Below are 25,100 nucleotides of genomic sequence, written 5' to 3'. Positions count from 1 at the left end.
GTTTGTCCCCATCTTGAGTTTGGCATGTCGGTTGCCAACCCACACTTTAAGTGTAACATGGAGATTCTTGAGAAGGTCCAGCATAGAGCAACCAAGCTCCCTTTTGCCAAACAACAAATCTCCTATGAGCAACAATTAGAAAAGCTTGACCTGCCTATCCTAACATACCATAGAGAGAGGAGATGTCATCCTTGCATTTAAGATGATAACCAATGGCACCATCAAGCCTGTTTTCAATCACAATGAATACACCAGAACACAAGGGAATCCCATAAAACTGCATCAAAAATGTAGCAGAAAGCCAGTGAAATACAACTTCGTCATTAATTGCATTGTTCCACTGTGGAATTCACTCAGCAAATCTACTTTGTTGGCAAGATTAGTTGATAGCTTCAAGGTTGGTGTTGACTATGATTGGAGCAGCAAATCATTCAAGATGCAGTGGGACAAACTAGTATCATTAAGCAGGGACTATTAGGTACCACCCACCCCCTGTAGCCTCCAAATACACCCAGCCTCCAATACATCTACTGACACCCAACAAGGAAACCAAACTGTCCTGTAAGTATGAAAATTATGTTAATTGTCCTGTTGTTATGAACTGTTGTCCTGTATATATGTAAATAGTGATAATCCAACTGTGACATGAAGTGTATTAAGTTAATGTTACCTGGTAACATCTACAGGTTGTTCACCCTTAGTTGCTAGAATATACAATTTAAGGTAATTGAGTGACTGGAAACAATCCATGCCAATTTCATTTCTAAAAATTCCAAATCTGCTTTTCCAGGTTTGTTCTTTAGTTTCTTCTAAAAGAAGTTCAAAGCTCAAATACATTATTGATTGCAGTGCTACCTAGCAATTGAATAGAATCTTAGGGCTCTTTTAGGCCTGGATTTTTAAGGGCAAGCACCACTTATAAGATGACTGTTCCTAACCTTCACTGAATCACTACACCTTAGATTACTGTAAAACTTAGTCAAACCTTTTGAGATTGAATTGATCTGCAACAGTTAAAATAATCATAATTTATTGACCTCCTGACTGTATGATTTTGAGCTTAGGTAAACATTGTTTAGCTTGCTGACTAGAAAATCAATAATTATATTCAACTGCAAAGTGTGCATACACTGCATATTTTGAAAACTAACAAGTTCCGTATTAACAATATTGTAATATAATTTGTATTGCCTCAAAATAGAACAAGTCAACCACCTACTATTCTCCTGACCCCCCAAAAAGCAACAGTCTAGTTTAACCCTCTACCTGAATAAACACTTAATAGCAAAGTTATTTCTTCATTCCATTCAATATATTCCCACCAATTGGATTTTTGGAGTTGTTTCCCGTTTAATTCCATACCAGCCAGAGTTTTCCCATGGAATACAAAAAACTGCATTCTAGGGATAGGTAGCATGGTTTCCAGATAATTCTCCACATAAAATTACCCCTGGAAAATATGTAACCCTCCCTCCCCATACAGACATTTCCTCTCTAGAAAATCCCCCTCGTATGCAGAATTGAACAGAAAAGGGAAAGTGTGACAAATATAAAGCATTAAGAAAAGAAGAAATTTTGGAAGCTTCTGCCTATTTTTCAAATATAGACAGAATATGTGATTTAGAGTATCCTATAGTATTTATTTTTAGATTTTTGTTTCTTTTATGTATTTTTTTGGTGTTTTTGGAGGTTGACTTATCATAGCAATGTAAAATGAGTAGTAATATTTTATTGAAAAAAACAAAAAAACAACACAAACAAAATAAATTGGTACGACACCAATAGCATTGCTTGTGAGGATTTGCTACTAACAAGAAAATATATAACAACAACAAATATATGGTATAAGTTGTTGGAGGATGGAACCATATACTAAGAAGTAAAACATGAGTACAGAGCACTGAATAAAACTACGTAATATCATGATCATGATATCAAAGCTACTATAACCATAACCAAAACAATTAAAACAAAAACAAATAACTCAATAAAAAAATTCCAAAACGTCATTATAAATTTTATTGCCATCATTATAAATTATTAATTGTTTATCCAATAGATATTTCAGATCCATCTTTTTGACCACCTTATATGCAGATATAGTCTTTTTTATTTAGATCAAGATCCTGCTTAACATGCCCTGAAAGTTTCAATTTAATACCGTTAGCTCAATTTCCAACTAAATTAACCCTCTCTGAAGTCTACAACAATTCATTCCATACAAAGTGCTCTGGTGAAAAAAAAAAATTGATTGAAGGTATATCATTTTTTATTTAAGTAGGCTTTTTGTGCTGCCTATGACCAAACTAAGTAACAGTCTTGAAAAGAAGGGACATGTTTGCTGTGGATACTTTGTTATAAGTATTTTGCTGTGGATTAGGCACCATTTGCTTGGATTCTAGTAAAGTACCCTCTTCTATGGACAAAGTCTGGTAGTTCATTGAAAACAACACTAGACATAGATCTGAGTGTTGGATATGATGTGTGCTCCTTCAACTGATATGTAATGTATATTGCTGAATTCTGCAGAGAATTAAGTGTCTGTTATCTTTGATCTCCAAAGAAAATGCTATTTTCTGTCCCCTGTCAACTTAGCTAAACCTTATCCATGTCAATGGTTATTTCTTGCTTTTGAAAATGAAACCTTGTATGTATTTTAATACATTGAAATGTATTTTTCCTTTATAGAATAACACCTTTTTCCAATTATGTAAATTTTGGTACTAAACTAAAAGACAATAGGTCTATGTTAATAAAACCCATCTTAAATGAAAGGAAAGAAGTATTAATTACATCAAATACTATTTTATCTTAATATATCTTAAGAAAAGTAAGTCAACTTATGTGCTTTCCCTACTTTGTCTATTCTATTGTAATCATGGAAACATTAAAGCATACATTGAACTTGTAAGGCTTAAAATTTAATTCTTTGGAAAATTTGGGCCAGAAATTCCAATGTTAGTGTTTTGTCATCTCCAATTAGGGAGAAATCCCTCTGATATTTCCATAAGGCGTGGCCTTCTTCTCATCAATTTGCGCAAGTGCTCATGCATTTGCACCCACGGAGCCCTTCCAATTGGAGGTTTGTAAACAATATTTCAATATGAATACCTATGGCAGTAGAATTTTGATTGCGTGCACTTTATGTTGAAATCTTATATTTATAAACTTTATTCTTTTATGCTTTTTGTTTTCAGAGGGAATTCAAAAATTAAAAGAAAAGGCCAAAGTAAAGAAAGGACGAGGTTTTGTTGATTCTGGGAAGCCTGATAGAGATGTCGGTGGATTTGAAGCTATGGAAACTGAGGGAGAAGGAGATGAACCAGGACCACAAAGATGTAAGTTGGTTTCAAGGACATAAAATTGACTGTCTATAACTAAGTAGCCAGTATAACGCTTTTGGAGCTTTTTAAACAAGTCTGCTTAATAGACCGAAATGCCTTACTTTACTTGACATGTCATGCTATTGACCATTGTAAAGCAAACCTTACTTTGATCAAGTGACATTGCTGGAATGTTGGCTGTTCTTCTAAATGGGCTCTCCTTCTGCTCATGCTGAGCTCATTGATAAGTCATAGCTCTTTTGAATTTCCTTCTTTTCTCTGTTTCTTTACAAGGATTGCCACCATTTCTGCCATTGAAATTGCCCTAAACCATTCAAAAAAGTACTTCACCAATCAGCCAAAGAAGTGCCTGTCTAGTATTTGACTTTCGTTGAAGAAATCATGCTTTTGTTTGGTTAGTATGCATTTACATATGAATAGCCATTGTGTACTTTCATAAGTACTGGAAGTGTTTCAGGTCCCCCAGTAGTTTTGAACTGGAAATGGCAGTTTTCAAATGTTGAACGGTGTCATGAAAGGTTGATAAGGAGTTAAGTGTAAATAACAGGGTGTTGATAACCTTGACAACCTTCCTCATATTTTGAACAGTTCTGTTTTATTGAGTAAAGCAAATACACCTAAATTAGCCCTTATTCCTGAAGCATTGTTATACAAAAGTCAAACTATAGCATAAGCACTAAGGGTTGAAAATGATGGCACCCCTCTCCTATTATTGTTGCTCCAATTTTTTTAAAAACAAACAGAAATTAATATGAAATAATAAAGTTTTTTTCTTATGAAGTAAGGAGTGACATTGACACAAACTTGAATTATTTTAAATACATCCTATGTATCAACTCACTTAGCTTTATGCTAGTTTGACTTTTCTTTTTTATTGCTTTAAAAATGGATGGTGTAACACAAAAGCTTTGTAATAAAAAGTCAAAATTTGTGTCACAATACCCTGAGAATCAAAGGACTTACATATTATTCCGTTTTCTTTAAGCAGTACAGTTTTATTCGATTTGTTTTGAAAAAACAATTTTTAAATAAAAGGTTTGCTATTACCAGCTGGCTATATTTGCTTTCAACTGTTTGAAATAAAAGAGTTGGCATGATATCCCTAGTATTTTGTAAATTTTGGTTCAATAAGCTAAGTGAATATGCCTAAATTACCCCTTATTCTAGAAGTATTGTCACACAAATGACAAGGTCTAGCATAAAGAGCCAATAAGTATAGACCACTTCATAGTTAGGAATGGCCTGACTTGGCTATTAAGAACAAACAGATATTAAGAATTAAAAATGTTTTCTTCTAGTGTAATTAAAGAGCAACGTGAAAAGTTTAAGACAAGCAAAATGTATGTGATATTTTTAGGAAGGAACTGCAGCTACTTCAACCTCTGTTCTTTATGGTAAGGTTTGTTTTTGTTTTGCAATGCTTGAAGACCAAGTTCTTTAACACAAGAACAATATTATGTAATGTAAAATTTTGAATCACAAATAAGCAGTCATTTTTGCAATTACAATATTTTCTTGCATTATTGCTATGCTATTAATAAGGCATCATACCAATGTGATAAATGTGTAAAGCCCTATACTTTGATAATGAAAGGATAGTTTTATTTGTGCTTGCTTTAAACACCCAAACTTTCAGTTCTTATGTTTTGAAAAGCCGTTGGTAAATTAAACACCATCAATTACCAACTTGCTCTATTTCTTGAATGAATTAAAAAGACATTACAAAGAGCGATTTTCCGAGAAAAGTAAAGTCATACTACACCAAAGACGAGCAGATACAGTCATCTAATAATTCTAAGTTAAAAAGAACAGAAAGTAAATGAATAGACATAGACATATTTATTGACGCACTCAACATAGCATTAAGAAGCACTAAAACTGAGCTGTTTACAAGGTACATAGAAATTGCACCAGTATGAACTACAAATATTTTATGCTGTTAAAATATTTGTTTGATTTTAACAGTCAAGTCAAACTTAAAACGAAGAGAAATTATCACAAATAGCACATATTTTGTTTGTTAATTTTTTTATTTGACACATCTCAATTATTAATCTGAGCATGAAATTTTCGTCAGAAAGCCTTCTCCCCCTATAACGACATCATTCTTCTTTTAAAACTTATCTACAGAATCCTTTAGTCTGATAAGTAGCCTATCATCATTTTGAATCATTTGCATTCTACCCAAATCAAGCTAACGCTTGTGTAATTGCCACTAAGTGATTCTCTGTTCCATTCATATAACTGGAACTAGTTTGGACTGTTTACTTCCCCTCAATTTATTAGCGTATAAATACAATATCTCACTATGATGTCATCTGGCTTCATCTTCCAGATCCTCCGCGATTTTACCACTAGTCTCGTTTTCACACCTCTTCAATTCATACTTTGTCGTCTTCTCCCTACTTTCTCTTGTTCCATCTGTCACTGAGCAACTTCTTACACAAAAATCTTCTACCAATCCGCTAATAATCCTAGCTATTTTTATAACTTTCCTCCCTACGTTGCTGGCTATGGACTTCTTGTGAGAGTATATAGTTTGGATTTTTTTAAAAACTTTCCATGGAACAAGTCTTTCAAAGAAAAGTAAAGGACTCCAAAAAACCAAACAGGGGCAAAAATGTAACAAAATAATCTATCAAGCGTAAAACGACCACAAATCTGCATCAATAAACAAACGAAACCCAAACAAACAGAAATTACAACAAATAACCGAGTCAAACTCAAAACGAGCAGAAATATAACATGATTTTGGCTCACAACCCCTATGCCTTCTCAAGGCCAGAGCATAATTTGCACTTTAGTGAAATTTTTTTTTCATGTTTTTAGTTTTAAAACTTTAATAAATCAAAGATTATTAAGATTTTTAAGAAAAAATTATGAGCATATGTATATTAAACTGACAATGCACGTTCATTTGTATTTTTTTAATTAGTGCTACTATATTTAGAGAAAATTTAATAATATATTGATTTTTTGCTGAATTTTGAATAGCTGCAAAAATTTCGTTTGCTTAAACCATTAAAAGAAAACCAGGAAAAGGGTAAGTTTATGTCTTACTTTATGGAACAAATCAAGACAAAATGTACGCTTATTATGTAAAAGACATTTATACTTTTTGTTGGAGGGAGATCATTATTCCTTGAGAGAGAGAGAGTAGGCAAGATAGCACTTGTCAGCAGGCTCCATAAATTAACCTGTCGTATATGGGAAGAAGAGAATGGTTCGACAGGATTGGAGAGACTATTATCCTTCCGGTTTTCACAAAAGGGCTAAGGACAAAATGCAGTGTTTATATTGGAATCTTCCTCATCTGCATTACTACGACTATTACTAACAACTAACCACAGCACCAAGTCGCCTAAGGCCAACACAGCTACGCACGCTCCTCCTCCATCCCAATCTGTTCAAAGCGTTCCTCTTTACACCCTCCCAGGAAGTTCCCATTTACCTTAAATCTTTCTTTACGACATCCTCCCACTCAATACGCGGACGACCTGCTTTCTGTTTTGCCCTAGACGGTTAGCCGAAGAGGAAAATCTTTGGTAATCTGTCATTCTTCATCAGCGGATTGTGCCCTAGCCATCTCAACCTTTCTCTCAGTATAGCCCTAGGAAGTGGGATTGAACCACACTTTTCATACAGCCTACTTTTTGAATTACGGTCAGTCAGTTAGGAACCTGAAACAATCCATAGGCAATATCTCTAGAAAACATCTAGCATATCTTCCTTCGTTTTTCGGAGTGCCGCTGCTGAAATATTCACCACAGTGTTGCGCAATTGCTTTCTTGTCCAGCGCAGAAGACAAGGCCCAATCAAGCGGGATTCTGCCCAGGCATGGGAACAATCGACCAGCTTTTCGTCTTAAGACAAATCCTTGAACATAGGGCAAAACTCCAGAAACCAACAGAATCTCTATTCATAGATTTTACTTGCTTTTTTGTTCAATTTTCTTTATCTAATTCTAAACTAGCCCTTCTCGTTTAAGCTGTATGTATATCGTTGCTTATTCAGGTGAGAACCGCCATTTATTGTTCATTTCAGAACTCCGTTGGCCTAGACTCCTATGTATTACTTGTTTTTAGTGATTTTCTTAAGTCAAATTACAAATTGGTTTCGTGCTACGGAGCTAACCTGAAACTCCAAAGTTTTCAATTTGTGCGCTGTAGGATAGGAACATTTCAGTGGAAGAAAAAAAAGGTTTCTTCTGAAATTATGCATGAGAATCCTTATAATTTGTAATTTTACTCATTGTATTGTAGTTGGCCAGTTCTGCTCTAGATGAAATATTTAAGTGTTAATTCTCCAATGAGCTAAATATTTTTTTTTAGCTGAGAAATAAGAGCGAAAACATTGAACCAAAACAGTTTGGTAAAGGAAAAGGAGGCGTATGTCGGTACATATTTATGGTGACTCCTCTAATCTGGCGGCTTTCACACGACACGTGTATACAGATATGATTCATGGGAGAGATTCAAGTTTTTTTTTTTTTTTTTTTTTTTTTTTTTTTCTCAGTTGTGAGGTTTGTCAGTTCTGTACAAGGGCATTTTAGGCTGTTTTTCAATCGTTCTGGAGGAAGTGAGTCGTTTGAACCTTTGGAAGGGAACCATACTACCCCTTTTGGTTAGGCATGCTTATCAAAGTCTAAGTTCATCGCCATAGCTTTTCTCATCATTTATTTTGCTGTTTTCCTCCTTTTGATTATTATTTTATTTTTAAAGTTTATTTTGGTTTTTTCTTTTTTTAAACTATTTTTCTTTTTTCAGCTGTCGAGGGCTGGATATTATTTGTGACAAACGTCCACGAAGAAGCTGAAGAAGACACAATTTATGACAAATTTGGGGAATATGGAGAAATAAAAAACCTTCATTTGAACCTTGACAGAAGAACTGGATACCTCAAAGTACTTTTTTCAATAATTATTCCTTTTTTCTCTTATGAGAAAGCATTTTCGTTTGATTAGTTGTGGTTTACTCTATTATTCTAATTTGGAATACACTTTTCAAGTTTCCCAGTTTTTTTTCATCTTGTTTCTTTTTTCTAGAATGGTATATGTAATGTGTCAAGAGGTGGCTAAAAGTTTTTAGTTGAAAAAACTATTACATCCTTAGCATAAAAGTCAGGTCTCAGTAAAGTGTATTTTTTATTGTGCGTCATTTTCTTAATTGTCCTTTTACTAACCATACACTTTTGCTCTCAAAGAAACCAGGTTTCACTAAACTATCTCAGATACGCCTACAATAATTGTTTTGCATTTTCAAAATTACTTAGTTTCGTTTGTTGAAGTATTTCTTTGATTTTGCGATTTCATTTATATATTTTATGTGCTTCTCGATTTTGAGAGAAATAAATGAATATACGTATTTTATGTATAATAATTTTAAAATTTTTTTTCAATATAGCCTGTAAAGAGCCCCCTCCCCTGTTCTTAAAGTTGAAAGTTGTTTTTATAAGTGGATTCGGAGGATAGTTTCCCAAAACTAATATTTAGTTAGAAAAATATTATATGCTCGTGCCTATAGTATAGGCTTTGTCCCTGAAGCTTAAGGGATTGATTTTAAGATGTTTTTAAGATGTTAGTGATTAAACTGCTTAATTAATCCCTAAGGAATATTTAACCTAGCTAATAACATTATTTCACATGGGGGCTCATGAGTATTTAAACCAAAATCGAAGATCTGCCCATCTTTAGTTTTTTATGTAGTATACGTCACCGTATTGCTAGGCTTTTATTTCAAATAAAATATTTCTGTTTTAAAACCTTTATTTGGGACGAGGGTTGGGGGTCCAAATTTTAACTAACATATTTTATTTAAGTAGCCTAACCTGAGCCCTATTTAAACCGAATTCATGCAAATAAAATGCTGCTAAAATGTATCATGAGCACAAAACAATGAAAAGGGACAGATTAGCATAAGTGCAAATAGCTATTGATTGAATTATCTCTTATTCTTCTCATGTTGTAAGACTGAGCACTTTAAGCGAACATAAAGGTGACCTTTCAACGAACTACCGGTGTTTCTTACTTTGAAGTTATGCGCTTTTAACATGTGTGATGAGCATCGATCTGTTACCAAAAATGTAACATTTTCTAAAAAAAGAGCAACCCTTGGGTCTTAAGGACACTTTCTAAGAGGAAGTAAATTATTTAGGTTTTTTGGGTAGAATATTTACGAAAAAATATAAAAAAAATTCAGAGAGATACCTACTAGCATAAATGACAAAGGCAGTGGTTTTGTATGCAAAGTTCTATTTTATTCAACCGTTTTCTTACACCTTATTTCGACAATTTATGCTGCCAATGTTCCTCTATTAACAGCATTTGAATTCAAAGAAGCTATGTGGGAAATTTCCTTTAGTATTACCATTGTTAGTTATAGCAGATAAATATTTTTTCAACCGATTTTTTTTTATAAGAAAGATAATTTTGATTATCTGTAGTGCTTTCTCTTTTTAGGGTTATGCACTCGTCGAATACGAGACATATAAAGAAGCTAGTGCTGCTATCGATGCTCTTAATGGATCAACGTTTTTGGATCAGAAAATTTTAGTGAACTGGGCTTTCGTCAAGGGGCCCAAGAAGTGAGTATTCGTGCTGACTTTCTCTTTCTTGCTACTTATTACCATGTATATTTAGCAGCACGTCTCTCAAACTTTTCCCCTCGTTAGAACTCGTTTTAATTGTATTGATCGACCGTCCTTTCTACCTTTGGTAATATGCTACTTTGTATACTTTCTTAACCAAGGAAACTGTCGAACAATCGACAGTAGTGTATACTCTTTTATGAGGACGAGCGAAAAGACGTTCTGGCTCATTCTCCCCAAACACTAATTAACTCCCATAAAAACTCGAATTTAACCTGAAACTTACTTGATGATTATGTGTTTATGAATTACTTATCCATGGTGAAATTCAGTTTGACAGTTTTGACTAGTCATTTTGACAAAAATACATATTTATCACAGTTTGTGATAAGAAACTGTAAGTAAGGAGCGACTCGTAGTAATATTAATCGAAACTCTAAAATATAGAGTTTTGAAACAATATATTCATGAAAGAGTTGGCAGTTCATGGTGATCGTAAATATATGAAACTCATGAAGTTTGGATTTACTCATCGAAATTTAGAAGCTTGGGAAACTTTGCCAAATTTCGGAATGAGGGAAAACGACATCCAACCTCCAAATTCAGCATATCAGAGAATCATAGTTTGCTTTTTGTCTTCTTCTTTTTCATTATTATTATTATTATATTATATATAGAGAAGTTTGGCCATAGAAACGTTTTTGTTTTTTCCCAACGAAGATTTTATTGAATCAATGGTCCTAGATATCGGCAGAAGATTGATTCAAGCAGAAATTCGAAGTTCTAGTGCCCTTTTTAGTTGTAAAAGATATTGCGGCACTGAAAAGTAGCTTGCTCTGCCGTTTTTGGCGCCAAACAACAATTTTGGAAAGCAGAGGGCCAAAATGTGATCTTGTCAAAACTATGGGGTAGCCAATCGATTTGAAATTATCGAACCGCTATGTATTCAACTTCCCAATTTCAGAGGTAACAATTCCTTGCAGGGTCGTATTTGTTCCTAAAGCTACATGAAGTCTAAAGAAGTAAACGGTTAATATAGACTATTATTTTAAAGCTTCTTTTAACTAAGTTTATTAATAATGAGAATAATAATATACTGCAATAAAAAGGCTTTCGCCTCTATAAAAATTTACTTCCAATAAAAAACTTGTCAATACAATTCTTGAAAGATTTGGTTGAGTCAGCCATAACCTCTTCTTGGGGGAGGTTGTTTCATTCCTTGACTGCTCGGTTTAAGAAGGCCCACCTTCCAACTTCTTTATTCACAGTGTTTTGCTTTAGCTTAAAGTTGTGTCCTCGCACATTGTTTGTGTTGAAGAAGTGTATTTCCTCTGGTCCAATGTTATTTTAATACTTGTGACATAGCTTGAAAGTTTAAATAAGGTCATCTCGGAGGAGTCTATAGGAGATGGAAGGAAGTGACAGCTTTTTTAATCGTTCACAGTAGGAGAGGCCACATAGTTTTGGTTATTGCTCTTCGCTGAATCTTCTCAAATGCATCAAAGTCTTTTTGAAGGTGCGGTCTTATTGCCGTGTGGCCATATTCAATGATAGGCCAAACAAGAGACTTGAACAAAGTTGAAAAAAAAGCTTAAGATTACTTAAGGTGAAGTTTCTACGAACAATTTCAACTACTTTTGAAGCTTTTCTCACCATGGATTTGTAGTGGCTTGTGAATTGTAGCTCAGTGTTTATTATTACTCCAAGGTCCTATCATTAGGACCAATGATATAATTTGGTATAATCTGACTTAACTCCAGGTAGCTGTAAAAGTAGCAAGTCAAATTCTATGAGATTTGGTTTATTTTTTCTTTATCTTTGTCTCCTTTTCAAGAAGACAGGAACTCTCTCCTCATATGCCCTGATATTACTTCTACGCTGCCAATACCGAAGTTGTTTATATTCTTCGTATTTTGCCTCGAAGAGTGCATCCATGTTTAGAAACTTAGCAAAAAAGTGTGTCTTTTTGGTCATGCGTCTCTGATGATCTGTTTTGGGTAGTCCTTGCCTTAGTAGGAACGAAGTCGGTTGGGAAAAATGTGTAGTTCATTTGCATTTGAGCATGTTCTTCTGTACTGCTCTACCCGGAAATGTGTTGCTTGGGAAGAAAGGAGATGGACTGACGGGCTGACTCTATATGGCTCATTGTTCCATAAATTTGGGGGTCCATAAAGCCAGCTCTTGTGAGGAACATCATGTTAAACTTAGGACTCCTTAGGAACGAAGTCAGTAGGGAAAAATGTGTAGTTCAATTGCATTTGAGCATGTTCTTCTGTACTGCTCTACCCGGAAATGATTTGCTGGGGAAGGAAGGAGATGGACTGACGGGCTGACTTTATATGGCTCATTGTTCCATAAATTAGGGGGTCCATAAAGCCAGCTCTTGTGAGGAATATCATGTCAAACTTAGGAATCCTTAGTAGGAGCGAAGTCAGTAGGGAAAAATGTGTAGTTCAATTGCATTTGAGCAAGTTCTTCTGTACTGCTCTACCCGGAAATGTGTTGCTGGGGAAGAAAGGAGATGGACTGACGGGCTGACTCTATATGGCTCATTGTTCCATAAATTTGGGGGTCCATAAAGCCAGCTCTTGTGAGGAACATCATGTCAAGATTAGGACTGGCTGAAAAATACCCCTAAGTTAAACAGCTAACAGTTCCTTCGGCCCGTCAATTGACTCAGCCGTAATACTAGTATCTGAGGTCTAACAAAACAACTGCTATCACTTGATCATCAACACAACCTTGCTTGCTGAAACATAATTATGCTCACTAGCTATCATCGTTGTCTGTTTGAACAGGGGAAGAAACTCACTGACAGCTTCAAAGATGGTCCAGTAACTTTTGTAAAGCTTGAGCTCTCTGATTTTAGCGTCACGAAGATTTTGGTTGAAAAAGTTGCGCAGTGGCTCTTTTTGGGCAGAAAACATTTTTATCACGGTAAGAGTGCTGTTCTATCGAGCATTCATGTCGTTTATGATGGATGGGCTAAAATTATGTGTCTTGCAGATAGCTTCGAAAAAGTTATGGGATTGGGAAGATACTTTCCAGATTCGAACCAACATTCGTATTTTTACTTGTGCTGCTCCCAGCGTTAATAATTCACTAGGGACGCCTCTTGGTCTAAGTACTGAATTCTCTTTATCGCTGTCACAGTCTGGATCATTTAATCCCGAGCTACTATCGTCAGCATTGCTGCAGTCGGTATACCCAGCTTCTTGGGAGAGCTATCTACTTACGAGACCAACCAAAAAGTGCTAATCCAATTAGACTGCTTTAGTTGTTTTGAGGATGAGGCTGTTTTAGTGTTGGATTTATTTTCATGGTTGTGAATCTTTTCTTCAAAACATCCAAAGAGAGTGCTATTCGCTAGATGGTAGGTTTTGCAAATCCAATAAAATTTGGTAGACTGCACGGTGCTATTCGCAATCAAAATACAGAAAATAAAGAAAAACAGGCTTGTTAAAAACATAGACAGCAAAAATGGTAAACGAAGCAGAAAACAGCAGAACAGAAACGGCAAGAAAAAAGACAGAAACTCAGCCAATCCCTATTGGGAAGGAGGGTTGAGTGGATCTTTCTGTGAGTGAGAGATGTGCCTGAAACATCAGTAAAGATACTTTAGTGCCCGATTCTTCTTCTAACTTTCATTAAGCATCCATAGCTTAATGAAAGGGGTATGATTCCCCCTCTCGCTAATTCTATTCCATTTTGACAAGTATATATCTATTATGCCTGTAATAACAGTTGCTGCTTGGTGGCAGCTGACCTCTTATTGCAGAGCTATTGTAGATATAATATAAATGAATAAAACTGTATGTTTACTTGAAAAGAAGTGGAAGAGGTTTGGGAAAATCCCCTGTGAAAAGGGTTTGTTCGAAGAACCCCTCTTGAAAGCCGCAAAAAGGATGACCATAAAATTATTTTTTCATATTTCAGAGGGGGGGGGGGTGTTGGTGTCGTCTCTGTGCGTGTGTCGTCCCCCCCCCCTACCCCTCTAAAATATTTTAAGAGTTGGACTTAATCGGGGACGATCAGGGATTATCGAAACATTATTCTACAAACAGAAAACTTTAACTAAAAACAGAGAGGTTGGGGGAAGGGGGGGGGGGAATGCCACCTCCCTTTGCATTTAAGGGAGTTCTGGTCATAGAATCCATTGTAAAAATTGAAGAACAAAACATACTATTTATACTAATTCTAAATGTACGGAACATTTTCATTTTAATTTTTTTATATTACATGCTTTTAGCACGTGAAAGTTTGCTTAATTTTAGAAAAATAGGTTAAACAAACCCAAAAGCGGTATGATCTTGATGAAAGTTACATAATTAATTTAAAATATGTGAGACCCTTAAAACTACTGTCAACAAAACCGGCACGCCAATTAGGGGTCAGAGTGGACAATTGCTCCCCTCTCCCTAGATTTTGAATAATACCTTCTCATTTCCATTTCATAGCTATTTTCTATTTTAGGTATGTGCTATATTAAAGCAGCGAGACTGGTCGTTTTTATTTTTGACTCCTGTGCTTCGTTTTTCACAGCTATTAAATAGTACTGTTCTCCTAAAACTTCTAATAATAGTGCCAGATAGAAACACAAAGTACACGATTATAACCACCTTGCCCGAAAACCCTATAAAGGAAACTTACAGTCCCTGGGTTTGAGCAACAAGGAAAATCCATTGGCTTGAAAAACAAGGGAAGTGGTTGAAACCGCGAAATTCTGCATCGATAGCATCTTTTCTACTTTCTTCCTTCTTCGCAGCCAGCGGGGCACTGAAACATCATAGACAGCTGTTTAATGGCTCATTTTAAAGGAAATTACTACATATAGTGCCTTTTGTAATTTACAAAAAATATTTTTTGTCGTTGTTGCAACAGTAGCTGCAACCGAGTAAATCGTGGTTGCTGTTGTAGCTGCTAAATAAGAGAATTAAGATCTATGGTTATACCCTGTTTTAGGTATGTTTCCTCGATATTGTTCTGTTTTTTTACCTTTAAAAAAATCCTTGACCCCCCCCCCCCCCCCCCTACATTTTCGTGAATTGGCGCCACTGTACCAAAAAAAAAAAAACATTAATTTTTCCTAGCAGAGAGCCGAAATTTTACCGATCAAAAATTTTCTGAACAATCTATAGGGTATTTATATGGCCTACTAGCCACAGAAATCATACTGGCGTGCGGTACAACACTCATTCGTAAGCACACACACAGTCCATAACAGATCCACTGTTATTATAGACTGTTTGTCCAATGAAACTAATGGGTTTAGAGTTTTCTAACGTTGTAACCATCTATTAGGGTCTTGGCCAACAGTTCTTTATCTGAAGTTTGGATTCCTAAACCAAAGGCCTTAAAAAGCGATTAAGGCCCCCCATTTTCAAGCTTTGTATAAGAGATGCTTCAGATGAATTGAATAAATATTCAGATGATTACAGATTTTAACATTGATATCCCTTTATTAGAACGAATATATAGATGAATATAGAACGAAGTCTGAAATATGAGGGCTTAGGGGGAATAAATTCCTCTCGTATAATGCTTTGTTCTTGAAAGTTATAATCTGTTTCGAAAAGTAAAGACAGTAACGAGCTATTTTCTCGAAACAATGCTCTGCAAAAGTGCAATTTTAGCTCTCCTCATGTTTAGGATGACCCAGGGTATGGTATCAAAAGTGAATATAAATTAAATAAAAAAAGAAACTTTTTTTTCAAATGTAAGTAAAGGCCAACTTGTAACTAAAAGCGAACATAAGTTATACAGTATATGAGGGGCAGTTTTCAACCCCCCACTCTTTACGTTAAACTCGGAATTTTTGGCCGCCCCCAAGGCTTTAAGAACGACTGCTCAAATACAATGACAATTGGGAACGGTATAAAAAGTATTATTCCGCCGCACCTCAAGAATGGAATAGGCTTTTGATGCGCATTTGCTTTAAAAAATAAAAAAAATTTAGTTGAAAGGTTCTAAAAGGCAATCGGAAAAAACAACACCTGCAATTACCGGTTGTTGCAATTACCAATTTGTAATGAAATTTGTTGCACCTATAAATTGATTTAAATAAAAAGTTCAAATAGGGATAAATCCTTTTAATAGACAGTGGATAAATTTCACAAAAAAGTTCTAGATATTTCGGTCACATATGCAGTGACCGTCATCAGTAGCAATATGATGACGAGGAAATATGGCACGCCTTGAAAAGCATGAGAGGGAACTCAGCACCGAGCATCGACGGAGTACCAACTAAGCTGCTGAAATGGTCAAGAGCATGGATACTGCCAGTGCTTGCATTGATATTCTCGGCAATACTAAGTACACCTCTATGGCCACAAAATTGGCAGATATCGATTATGATCCCATTACTTAAGAAAGGAGAAAGAAACCTACACAAGAACTATAGGGGGATAAGTTTAGGAAGTTCTATCAGTAAGCTATTTTGTAGAGTCCTTTCTAATAGGATGGATAAATGGTTGCATTAAAAAGGTATATTAATTGAATGTCAGGCAGGGTTTAGGGAAATTATAGTACAATTGATCAAATATTTTGTTTACAGGTTTTAGTTAGTAAATATAGGAGGCATAGGAAAAATAGGCTATATACGGCGTTTTTGGACATTAGGGGAGCATTTGACGAAGTTTCAAGGAGTTTGTTGAAAGCGGTGTTGGTGAAATTAGGATTGCCAATTAGGTTAGTAGAAGTTATAATGAAAATGTATGAGGTTGTTAAAGTAGTAGTGAAGGTAGGTATTTCTTATTCTGGGCCAGTTTTAAGTAATGTAGGCCTCAAACAGGGATGCACTATATCACCGCGTTTGTATTCTCTTTTTATTAATGATATTGAACAGTATTTTAGAAATAGAAATGTCCCTATGTTAAAATTAATGTCGCTGGAGCTGTTTTGTTTATTATTTGCAGATGACATAGTATTGCTTGCGAAATCGGCTCCGGATTTGCAAAAGATGTTAGAGATTTTGGATAGTTATCTGGAGAGTAAAAAATTAGTTTTAAATATTGAAAAATCAGTTATATTAGTTTTTGGAAATGATGAAAGGGAAAAGAATAAGTTTTATTTTAAAGGGAAAGGGATGAAAGAGGTTAAGAATTTTATTTATTTGGGATGTAAGTTCACAAGTTCAGGGAAATGGAGTGATCAGGTGCAAATAGCGAGTTGGAAGGGTCAGAAGGGCGTTATTCATCGGTGTTATAGAAGAGTCCCCCTAGGCATTTAGGATCAGCAGATATTAAGCTACAGAAGATAGTTTTTGAGAAAAAGGTAGGCCCAGTATTGAGTTGCAGCGGGGATGTTTGGGGGTTTGAAAAAGGGGGGAAAATAGAGAGAATTTATTTAGGAGATTTCAGGAGACTTTTAGGGCTAAACGGGAAATTTAATAATCTGGTGTTAAAGTGTGATCTAGGATTGTTTTCATTGAGGGTAAAAAGATTGGTTAGAATGATAGGATACTGGGAAAAGGTGATTGGTTTACAGAATAATAGGTTAGTAAATGCAGCTTATCTGGAGGTGTTGCAGGATAGAAGGAAATGTCCATGGGCTTCCCAGGTGAAATCAATCTTAAATAGTTGTGGGTTATCAGGTGTTTGGAATGAAGGGAAGGGGATAGGGTTGGAAGTAGGAAATGTAGCAAAACTAGTAAAGAGAGTGCTTGAAGATCAGGAGATTCAGAAATGGTAGTTTGAAGTCGCGGCCTCGGTGTCCCTCGGCGTTTACCGGCAAAGGAAGGATGTCTGGGGATTTGATATTTATTTTAAAGCGGGTTTAAATAGTGAAGAAAATAAGTGGTATATATAAGGGAGGGGTAATATTCTAGCACTTGGAGAAAGGAGGAAATATTTAGGGAGGGTAAGGGTAAAGAACGGTCCTTACTCATGCCCTATATGCGGAGAAAATGGCGAGGATCTGCTTCACTTCATGGCCCTTTGTCCCGAATTACAGGATTTAAGGAAAGAATTATTTTTTGTTAATGTGGGGACAAGTGAGTGGTTGGTTTCAGTAATGGGATCGAAAAATTATGGGACAATAAGAATGATAGCAAAGTATACAAACTTGGGTATGTCACATAGAGATAGATTTTTGTAAAGGGGGTGGGGTGAGTGTGGAAATTATTGTTGTATGTGTGTAAGTTGTTTTCTTGTTTGTTATTTTTGTAGTCATGGCCCTTGATAGATGTAACATACATCTATCTATTTATGTTAGTTTAATGGTATTGTGTGCTTTATTATGTTTTTGTAATTTTGCGTTGTTATTGTTATGTAGGCTACCATACTTTGCTATGAGTGTTATAATCATGTGCTATTATTTTGTGTGATTTTCCTTTTTTTGGCCTAAAGTGGCTTTTATTGCAATAAATATCTATCTATCTATGGATGTATTACTTATGTAATCCTGATGATGATATATTACTGATTGTATTAACTGATGACGTTCACTGCATATGTGACTGAAATATCTAGTATTTTTTTGTGAAATTTATCCACTGTCTATTAAAAGGATTTATCCCTACTTAAACTTTTATTTGTCGTCATGGAAAGGCAGAGTGGTCCTTGAAATTGTCTGTATGAATGGCTTTGAATAAAGCACTATACTTTAATGTATCAAGAATCAGGCAGCCCCCTCATATACGGAACAATTTCATCCGTATTACGTTTCAATTTCGCCTTTTACTTAATTTTTTTTTTTTTTTTTCATTCAATCTTAAATGGATCTATTCATTTAAATGTGTTCTGATAGTCCGATTAACAGTTTCTAAGTGGGTGAAATATAGCCATTTTACAGAAACAGAATATCTTGTTCTTTTATAAGTTCATCTTATTTATCAGTCTTTTTTAATAACTTAAAAGAAGAATATTTATAAAAAGTTTATTTCAAAAACTGGGCCTTTATCCACATGAAAGAAGCCTTAAATGGGGTTAACTTGGGCCAAACGTGTCTCAAAAACCCGAGATAATGATTAACCCTACGGGGGAATGCGTTCGCTCCATAATGTGAATCATGTATTGAATCAGACAATACTGTCTGAATGGATAGAGAACATTTCAAGTCGCTTCAAAAAATCGAAATCGGAGATAGGGCAGTGAAAAGGGGCAAAATTTGAGATAGGGCTTTCTGATAGTGTTGTTCCCTGACGTTTAACACTCTTTAAACATTTTATTAGACTGCTTTCTTTATTTGCTTTGTTTTTCTTACTTTTGCTACTTCTCTTCATATTCCATGTTCCACAACCGACAGTTTCTACGCGAAACGGCTCATTCTTTTTGCCACAAAAAGTTATATTGCCACGGATGGTTAGACTCCTGTGACATTTAAGAACCGATCGAAAAGCCTCTTGTGCACAAACCTCTATAGCGCCAAAACTTTTTCCATGGTTTCGCTATGACTTTTAATATGTTTATTGAATTATCAATAAAAAAAATCTTTGTCAAATGGTATGAGAATTCTCCCAGAATTTTGTGTATTACTCGGAATTGTATTTTGATTTTTTTTTTTTTTTTTTTTTTTTTTTTTTTTTTTTTTTTTTTTATAAAGCTTTTGCTAAAGCCATTTTCTTTAAAAAAATGGCAACTGCAGAGGGCATGAACTTTAGCATTTAGAATGTCCTTGTGGATTTTACAGCACCAATGTTGCAATATGTATACCGTTGCTAAGTTGAATTTAAAAGAAAATAATAATAAATAAATCTTAAGCTACATTACGTAATGGGTTGGAATCACCTATTTAAAAAGTTCTATATTAAAATAGCTGGTGATATCTCTATTGTCTAATCTGTTTAAATTCTGCTTAAAGTTTGTTTTAGGAAACATGGCTTACCAATGAACTTCTGGTGTCTATTGCACTGAGGACATGTTAAAGGTTTATTTCCTGTTGTGGAGTAGTAATTGTCACAACGTCCTTAGTTAAGCGGAATCTTTCAACTAAGCTAAATTGTTTAGCCAATAAGTGTTAAATCAAAATGAAAGTCTCTTGGCAGATTATTTTTTTGTTGGGGGGGGGGGGGCGGGCAAAATGTATTTTCCCAAGTCTAAGAAGGGATTCTATTTTGCATTTTTTTAAATTGCAAATTCCAAAAAAAAAGAATTTTTAAGGAAAATTCCCCAAAAAGTATTTTTCAAAATTTAGAAGGGGACAAAAAAACTTTTGCCCCTGGGATCGCCACCAGTTTCTTAATCGTATTTTGCAGTGACATTTTGCGACTAGTCATTAATTCAGTTCACTCTAGTCTCCTATATTTCTTTTTGCATAATACAAATGATGTAGCATCTGCTTACATTGTTGTAGGTTACATTGTTTTATTGTAGCTTACAAACATAGATTTACGTATACTTAGAAGGGGTTTCGTTAGATATTTTAAATATGCTATGTATTTACCTGGTCGTTTTAAAATAGAATTATTCCATCGTGATGTTGGTTAAATTGTTTTGTTTTTGTTAGTTTTTTTGCTTTTTTTATACGGTATCAATATTTAGTCTTAATGATTATTGATATTGTTATTTAATGTTTTGATGGTTATTGTTTCTTAATGACATTTTGTAATGAGTTTTTTTTTATTGTACTTTACTCCGTAGTGTCATTTCTAATGGTAATTTGTGGTTTATAAATGAATAAATAAACTGTGATTGATTGTAGCATCGATTGCATGTTGTCATCGAAAAGCTGCTGAACTGCAGTTATCCTGACCCTCTAATCATTTGGCTAAGTCAAGAAGCGAGATATCTATGGTTTCCGCTTGTATATACGATTTTACAACATTGTGCTAGTCCTTTTTTTCAAAAAAAAAAGTTTTTTTTAACTGAAAGTAAGGAGCGACATTAAAACTTAAAACGAACAGAAATTATTCCGTATATGAAAGGGGCTGTCCCCTCCTCAACGCCTCGCGGTTTACGCTAAAGTTTTTTATTGTTTTAAAAAACAAAGTTGTGAGAAAGAGTCTAACTTTAGTGTAAAGAGCGTGGTGTTGAGGAGGGGACAGCCCCTTTCATATACGGAATAATTTCTGTTTGTTATAAGTTTTAATGTCGCTCCTTACTTTCAGTAAGAAAACTTGTTTTTTTTGTAACATTTTTATGTTAATGCAGATTTTGATTTTGGCTCACCGTATATGAATAATTAAAACAAATTTTGCATATTAATTTTACTTTCATTTGGATAAATGGCTTCCTCGAAAGTTGTTTAATTTTATTTACGAACGTTTTATTAGTAATAAATATTAGTAATAATTCCGCTTGTATATACGATTTTACAACCTTGTGCTAGTCCTTTTTTCGATTGTTTGAACATTTTCATATTGTGCTTGCATTACGTCTTTTTGATAACGTGTTGCTGTGGAGGACTAGAACAATGTGGTGGTATTGAAGATGTGCCATCTTGTTATCTATTAAAATCTATGGTTTCAAAAGAGGTTGTGAAGGAGCATTGTAACGATGGAAAAATTTGCTTTGTATGTAGTTCTGTTTCATTTGTATTGCAGATGTTTTTAAGTGCCTTGAAACATTGCAGTAATGTTTGGACTGGAGGACTGGAACAACTAGGTGGTATTGAAGAAATACTATCTTGTTATGTATTAAAATTTATGGTTTTGAGGGAGGTTGTGAAGGAGCATTATTACGATGAAAAAAATTTTCTTTTGCACATAGTTTTGGTTCGTTTGTATTGCAAATTTTTTTTTAAATGCCTCGAAATATTGCAGTAATTGACCGTATTATTACTACCACTACTTACAGCTCACTGCAGCACCAAGTTGCCTGAGGCTAAAACAGCTACGTACGCTCCTCCTCCATCCCAATCTATTCAAAGGCTCCCTTTTTACACCCTCTCAAGAAGTTCTCATTTTCCTTAAGTCTTTCCTTCCGATATCCTTCCACTCCATTCGGGGACGAGCAGCTTTTCGTTGGGCCCTAGTTTGGCCGACAAGGACGATCTTTGGCAATCCTTCATCCGCAGGACGTGTCCTAGCCATTTCAACCTTTCTCTCATTATAGCTCTAGAAAGTGGATTGGACCAGATTTTTCATACAGCTTACTGTTTGAGTATTATAGTATATTGCTATACTGTCTTCTTATTACTAAACAGAAAAGTGTTTTAAGAGTCCTCGCTGCTAAATTCTCCCAATTTTGTCCCACTTTCCCGAAATATAGCGTCGCTATGAGGGCTTCTGATCACCCAATGAAACTCCCTTGGTATTTTAACCTATAAGAGTCTTTTTGGAAATTTCCTTGGCCATCTCAATTTTTCTGATCGCCTAAAATTTAATTTATAATCTTAGCCTAAATGCAAGTTAAGCCAATGTTCAATCGTTGTTTAGCAATCGCTGACTCTTACTAGTGTGAAGATACATTGTTGTGTGCGTAGGGGGAACCCCCCCCCCTATATAGAAAATCATGACACAACTCAGCCCGGGCCAGTGATTTATTTGACTTAGCACACGATTTTGAGAAAATCATCCAAATACGTCGTGAAGAAAAGTCATACCAAGTGAAATCAGGGAATGTTTTGATACGACCTCATATTCGATAGTGAAGCGTGTATACCTATTCTTTCATTTGCTGCACCATATATTTGTTTTTTTCTTTCAGGTCACATCGATCAAAAAGAAGACGACTCATGTAACGTGTTGGTTTAATCTGGCTTTTGAATATCGTTTTGTAAGGAAGTCTCTAATTAAAATTTGTAAGAAAAATACTGATATGTTTTTGGTTTGGGTCTGTTTTAGCTCTGGGTCACTAGCTCTTCCTGGCTCTCTATTGATTTTTTCAAAAAAAAATATTTTGCAATTCAGCAAAAATGTTTGATTAAAATACTTGGTCGAAATTTGTTCGAGTATAATGGAAATTTGCAAGTCAAACGAATTTTTTTCATTTGGTAAAAAAAATAATGGAAACAATTTTGTAAAGAACAATTCTCAACGTGTTTTAACGTGTTGCTATAAAATGTATAACATAATGTTTTAATTATATATATGCTATGGTGCCAAAGGCATTAAAAATATTGAATAAATTAGTATTTTTCCTCTTCTTTAAATATCAAATATTATTACAAAAAAAGTATAGACAGGTTGTCAGGTTAGTGGGTTTTTTTTCTTTTTTCAATGAAAAGGATTTTGATTTAATTTTTGAAATGGTAGGTGGAAAACTGAGCAAATTTCTCTATATTTCTTGCCCTTTTCGGACCCTAATTTTGGGGAAGATCATGTTCCTAATTTTTTTTTTCACATTAGGTACCTCTTGGCCCGAGGACCTAAGGCTACAAGTTTCGCACTGACCAGAGACAACAAGTTTTTTGGGCAAATTATGATCCCCCCCCCGCCCTCACGAAAAAAAAAGACTAAACAAACCTGTATCGTCCCATTATCCCAAAGACCGATTCTTGAAAGTTTCAAACAAAACAAACAATTTTGTGCCGCAATTTTGAGGAGGCCTATGTCACCTTATATTTCTCTTGAACGTTTAGGATCTAGTTAACTGGAGACTTATGGTTTTATGATATTGAATAAATTAGTTCCTTGTTTTTTCGTTTTTTTGTTACATATCAAGTATTATTACGAAAAAAAAGTATCAGCCTGTTGCCGGTTTAGTGCGTTTTGTTTGTTTGTTTTTTTAATGAAAGGGATTTGGGTTTATTTTTTATATACATATATGGAAAGTTGAGTAGGGTTTTATGAAAGTCAATTCGTCTTATCATAACTACAATTTGATTTGGCTGTCTATACTACTCTAGCATCGATAGTTAATCCTTTTTCAAGGGAACCCACATTAGTCTTTTCATTTTTGCTTGTACACTGGCACATTGTTCGCTTGACCCAAAGACTAAACGATTTAAGTTCTGAGTTGATCAGACAAAAATTTCGGTCCCTTTTTTTAAGGAAGATTATGCCCTTAAACTAATTTTTGACTAAATTAGGTTCCTCTTGGCTCGGGACCTAAGACTCCAAGTTTTAAACTGAGACGACAAGATTTTTTTTGCGAAGTTCTGAGCTCCTCCTCCCCCAAATAAAACACCCTCTAAAACAAACGTATGTTGTCCCCTCAGCCCAGGGACCGATGCTTGAAAGGTTCAAGTGAATTGGAAACCTTTTGGGACCTTTTTTCGGCCGTAATTTTGAAGGAGCCTCTGCTTGTTAAAATTTTTCTTGAATACTAGGGTCCACGTCGCTGGAGACTTGCGGTTTTAGGATAGTTGCTTATTTTTCTATTTCTTTACATATCAAGTATTATTACACAAAAATAATATCTGTGTTTCGCCGTTTTTTTTTATATAATAAAAAAGATTTGGGTTTAATTTTTAGATTCATAGATGGAAATTTGAATTGAGTTTTATGAAACTTAATTGCCTTGTCATCACTGCAATTTATTTTGGCTGTCTATACTAATTTAATATCGAAATTAATTTAATATTAAATTTTAAAAAGAAGGCAATGAAAATAATTTCTGATTGAAAAATTATTTAGTTAGAGATTCGTCAGTTAATTATTTATAGTATGTCATCAAGATTCACGCTAAAAATAGTCCAATCTTATATAGAAAACGTCGTGTAATATTTTTTGTAAGAACGATAGAATGACTCATGCTTCCGATTGTGTGAATCCTCCAAAATAGGCGGGCTGAAGCCGCCCATACTTCTCATAGTTTACTATCGAGTAAAAGTTGGTATTAGCCACAACCAACACATTTTGTGTTTTCCAATATTGATGCTCTGATTTAAATTTATTTTTTAAAGAATAAATAATAGATTAAGGAGTATCGTTATTTTTGTAGTTGCATACAACTAATAGCTCATTAAGTGATTCATTTGATAGAAATAGCTCAGTTTTAAAGAGCGTTAAATATACCCAGCGGTTTTACTCACCATGATTCGCTATCTGTCAGAGAAAAATATAAAATCAGCGGATTTTTTTTGCCATGCTAAGCAAGAATTTAGTATGTGCGATATCCTGAAACTTTGATAACAATATCCCAAAAGTTATTTTTTATCTTGTTTTGACAACTTGTAAACAAGACCCTAATCTTATGTAAATTTGATCAACTTATTTTTATTTTTGCTGTTTGCCGATTTTTACATTTAAAAAAAAAGGATAAGAGGTGATAGATGTGTATTTTGAGTCTGTATGCTACTGCAAAAGTCTGAATATTTGGTTAAGTCATGGTTCACTTTTCATGGTAAATC

General features: G+C 34.7%; 1 protein-coding gene across 1 annotated transcript in view; it reads left to right on the top strand.

Moving 5' to 3' along the window:
- LOC148942724 (RNA-binding protein 8A-like) overlaps positions 1 to 22,621 on the top strand; it is a 30,972-nt gene extending 8,351 nt beyond the window's left edge. The window contains exons 3-6 of the mRNA XM_089102019.1: positions 3,198 to 3,338; positions 8,111 to 8,247; positions 9,802 to 9,926; positions 22,514 to 22,621. Of these exons, the coding sequence (XP_088958145.1) occupies positions 3,198 to 3,338; positions 8,111 to 8,247; positions 9,802 to 9,926; positions 22,514 to 22,547 (437 nt within the window). The 3' untranslated portion in view covers positions 22,548 to 22,621. The remainder of the gene's footprint in view (positions 1 to 3,197; positions 3,339 to 8,110; positions 8,248 to 9,801; positions 9,927 to 22,513) is intronic.
- Positions 22,622 to 25,100: the final 2,479 nt, after the last annotated feature.

The sequence above is a fragment of the Artemia sp. Qi Xiang Cuo genome, chromosome 16 (assembly GCF_049724085.1).
Source record: "Artemia sp. Qi Xiang Cuo chromosome 16, ASM4972408v1, whole genome shotgun sequence".
In the NCBI taxonomy this organism is placed as follows: Eukaryota; Metazoa; Arthropoda; class Branchiopoda; order Anostraca; family Artemiidae; genus Artemia; species Artemia sp. Qi Xiang Cuo.
This window is presented reverse-complemented; position numbering and strand designations above follow the sequence as displayed.